This window comes from Limulus polyphemus, unplaced genomic scaffold, assembly GCF_000517525.1.
Source record: "Limulus polyphemus unplaced genomic scaffold, Limulus_polyphemus-2.1.2 Scaffold2213, whole genome shotgun sequence".
In the NCBI taxonomy this organism is placed as follows: domain Eukaryota; kingdom Metazoa; phylum Arthropoda; class Merostomata; order Xiphosura; family Limulidae; genus Limulus; species Limulus polyphemus.
Window position 1 is genome coordinate 38,316 of NW_013667823.1, and position 4,261 is coordinate 42,576.

The 4,261-nt window shown below is 30.7% G+C and overlaps 1 protein-coding gene across 1 annotated transcript in view; it reads right to left on the reverse strand.

Annotated features, from left to right (window-relative positions):
• The window catches only part of LOC106466292 (NAD-dependent protein deacetylase sirtuin-7-like), a 13,055-nt gene extending 9,686 nt beyond the window's left edge, over nucleotides 1–3,369 (reverse strand). Inside the window, exons 1-3 of the mRNA XM_013926561.2 lie at nucleotides 2,980–3,369; nucleotides 2,292–2,429; nucleotides 1,413–1,517 (exon numbers count right to left, since the gene is read on the reverse strand). Coding sequence (XP_013782015.1) covers nucleotides 1,413–1,517; nucleotides 2,292–2,429; nucleotides 2,980–3,081 — 345 coding nt within the window. The 5' untranslated portion in view covers nucleotides 3,082–3,369. The remainder of the gene's footprint in view (nucleotides 1–1,412; nucleotides 1,518–2,291; nucleotides 2,430–2,979) is intronic.
• Nucleotides 3,370–4,261: the final 892 nt, after the last annotated feature.

The following is a 4,261-nucleotide window of genomic DNA, read 5'->3' on the forward strand; positions in this document are numbered from 1 at the left end:
CAGCTTCCTTGCGGCTTTCACTGCCACGCATCATAACACGCCTCGCTCGCCAGTGGACTTGGCAGACAAACCAATAAGATGCCTACAGCACGACCGCCACCGAGCCCGGTTTCTCGCCATATCCTGCAGCGTTAACAGCTATTGGTCTGCGGCGTCGCGCGGCCCCCATCCAGGGAGTCTAACCCTGCCAACTGAAGCTAATCTACTTGTAGGCCCTTTCATCTGACGACTCCAGGTCGGTGCCTGACCCCCCACGTACTCTACGCCAGCTAGGATTGGGGGTAGCAAAAAGATAGAGAAGGTTAATGCTTTCCTTATACAATTATCTCATTTTCCTGACTGGTTTTCAGTTAATTAATGTGTTAATTTCATAGTTTGCTATGAACAAGGTTTGTAAAATATTTTCATGCATATAGCTTAGTTAGAAGGCCATAATACTTTCGAGACATTGCTATTTATCACATTTTAATATTTTGTGTTCTAAGCTGCAAATAAATACAAATTAAGTAAATACTAATAACACCCCTACTAAAAAAAATTGGGTTAACTTTCATTGTAACTTTGAAGAGCAAATAGTATTATGCTGACCAAACTATCATTGGTTTGGCTAGTATAATATTAAACTACATTTTTTTAAACAAAAGTTATTTTTAATCATATTTTCTGTCTATTGATATAAAAGTAATTTAAATTTAAAAATGAGACACATTCTAAGTTAGACGAGAAAAATTGAATAAAAACATTATTTAATAGCAGGAGCATGTTTCGGCCATACAGCTTACTGCAATATCACCAAGAGCACTAATAACTCAATGCTTTGTTTACATAAAACTTTCTTGCTGTGATAATTCGCTTTGGTGCTAATCTAAGCAGCAATAAATTTAAATAACCAGGAGACTTGATTTGTATTAGCTTTGGCTGTAAGAAGAAATAAAGCACCTCTTACAATATGCAGTCATTACTAAAAAAAAAAAAAAAAGGTAACTTAGATTTATTTCATACTTTCTTTGTGGTGGTTACAAGGTTGGCTAAATAGACCAAACCTGTATACAAGTTTACAGTAAAAAGAAAACAACATAAAATATAAAGTTTTAGTGAAAAAACAAATTTTGGTATTCATTCAAGAAGTTGTAGACGTTATGCAAATGAAATATGAAAACTTCAAAATGTATTTCTGATCTTAACATGAAAACACTCGGACTAGTCAGAATCTCTGACTCCATAAAGTTGCAGACAAATCTTTAGTAAAAATACTTAATTACAAAATCTGATTTTTTTGTGTAATGTTTGTTAAAAGCTTAACATTTTTTGTGAAGATACAATTATTACATTAAAGGTTGTAATATGAATGGTTGCATGGTCATTAAATGGTCAGTCAAAAGCCTTTATACAGAAAGTTAACACCTACTTACTGTGCTAATACCAGCACCTGTGTATGTTACAAGAAAGTCAGCATGTCTAATTGTTTCTGCTAGTTCAACACATTTTGCTCTTAACACATCAGGGGGATCTTCTATCTGTAAAAGAAAATATTAATATTCCAATATATATATATATTACTGTAATAACTAAAAAAGCAACCAGATAAAGATCATAACAAACAACTTTCATAATATCATGTAAATAAGTTAAAATAGTAGTTATCTGTCAGACTGGTGGTTATCCTGTCAAACATTCTAGGTACCAACATTTAAAACATGTTGCAAGAGGCCTGGATTTTTGAAAACAAGCTGCAATAAAAAATTAATATTTTTAAAGTAAGTCTTAGTCAACATGATAAAAACTTGAACTTTGAAGAATTATTTGGTGATTTAGAAATGCCAAATGTAATGGCATAAGAATAACCCTTTACAGTTATTTTACTAATATTTTTTGTAAAAGTAAAAACAACAAAAAATTCACTTGGTAATAAGAAACCTGATAAGCATACTACTGTTGGACTACGTGTATTCATTCTTTATACAAGTTCAAATGTTATAACTGCTTATCTAAATGTTTTAATTTTAATAATAAAACAATAATAATGCAAAATAAAATTAAAATTAGATTAAACTCACCTTTCATTTTTCATCGTGAAAATTAGACTATTTGTAAGGAGTATTCTGTCATTCATATGTTTTGTGAATGTTCACAAAATCAGATTCAGCAACAAAACAAGTCTTTAACTGAGACTTTCTGTGATAATTCATCGTCCAATGGATAAAGGTGACAGAGGTGAACCACATAGACGGTTTTAAAATATGTAAAGACTCAGTATTATTGCAAAAAATGTTTCTGAGTAAAAAACTTACCTCTTTCAACCTGTCCTTCAAAGATTTGTGCTTTATCATCTGTTGTTCTACTACCTCTACTACGTCCTGAAACTGATTGAGCACTTTGGTTTCATCTTCTGTTCTGTCACATCCAGCCTTTTTCAGGATGGCCCTCACCTACAAAGAAACAAAATTAAATTATTTATCATCAATGCTACTTTTACAAAACAAGAAACAAACATCAACTACAGGACTTTTGGTGTGTATTTCCCTAAAAATACAACATGGCTACATGTATAAATACAGTAGTAGTAGTAGTAGTACTACTACAAGTGAGCTTAGAACTAGAATGTACTGATTACATTATTTAAACCCAATTGGTATTGGTAATTGTAACTGGTTCTAAAATTTGGGCTCTAATATGTTGTCTTGTTATTTTAGTAATAAACGTCCAAAAATATTCTATTCTGTGAAAACAGTTTTAATCTGATCTAATAATAATAATAATAATAAAAGTATCGTAATAAATTGATAAGAACATTAGTCTCCCACAAGTTTTTCTTTGAATTGTATCTTCAGTATCTTTTAAAATCGTCTGACTTTTCCACCAGCAAATGGACGAACATAAACTTTTCAAACGTTAATTATATATGTTTAACTTTACACCTAGACTACATTTCCAGAAAACCTTCTATCATATACTATGTCCAAAGTAACAATTACTGACCCTTTTAAGTTTCACAGTTTGTTCTTCCTTCATCCTAATTCTTTTCAGATCTGCAGACTTTCTTGCTTGTCTCTTAGAAACAAATCCTTCTTCAACAGACATTACGAAAAATTTCCCTGAAGAATCTTGTAACACTAATAGACAATTGAATCTATTTGATCTCTACCTAATTACAATATTATAAATGTTCTTTAGCGCCACCTAAAATTAGGCTTAAAATAAATAAGCTATAACTTAAATTTAGGCCTAAAAAGTAATGTTTCTACACATTGGTCACTTTTCCTTCTTGGCTTTTTTTTATGGCACCAAATAAAATCAATGACGTTCAAATAGTATATAAAAGTCAAGATTTATTTACAGCGCTATTCATCTGGCCAGCAACATTTTTGTTTTTTTTACATGAAAAAAAACTTGAAAACATACTTGACAACGTACAGCGCCATCTAGAATTGTAAACTTATGTGGTTTATATAAACAATTTCAAATAAAACAGTGTCTCGTTGTCATGGTTAGTAACTTATACGATCTCAATTTATTATTGTTAATGATTAATAATTAGACTAACGTAATCGTACAGGCTATTAATCAGGAAAACGATTGATATCCGTTTACCGTAAGTCCTCTCTCACTCTCTAAATATATTCATAATTTTACTTTTTGTAATAACAAATTTTGATATTTATGAAGATAAGTGTTTTCGAACAAGAAATCATACAGGCGCCAGTCTCACTTTCCTTGCTGTTGCTAAGACTATGACCGAGTATGGTACTTGTTTAATAGCTTGAATTTGTAAATTTACAAGAATGGACGTACGAATTAAGTAAAAAATGTTCATAGTCGATACGTATAAAATTCGCATTGAAATAAAAATTTCCACCATACATCTATAAATATGTACAACTAAAAAAACAGCATATTGCCATTAGGTTTACCGTATATCTTGCTTGATTCTCAAAATTAAGTTTTTAAATTTAATCAAATCTTATAATATTTTATCTTCTTATAATTCGCAAGAAAACAACAACAATATTTAATTATTTTTCGGAATACTGACAGACCTCTGACAGACTTAGTTATCATAAGGGGAAGTAAGTTACATAAATGCTTATAATCTAATACTTCATTTTATTTACTTAATACATGTAGATAATTATTAAAGTGAGACTTTTGCACATCTGAACCTGTACCGAGGTAAAGTCATCGCAGTAAGTTGTTTTTAAAAATAATGTTTCGTTTTCATGATTACATAATAACATATACATGTATATCTACATTGCATTAT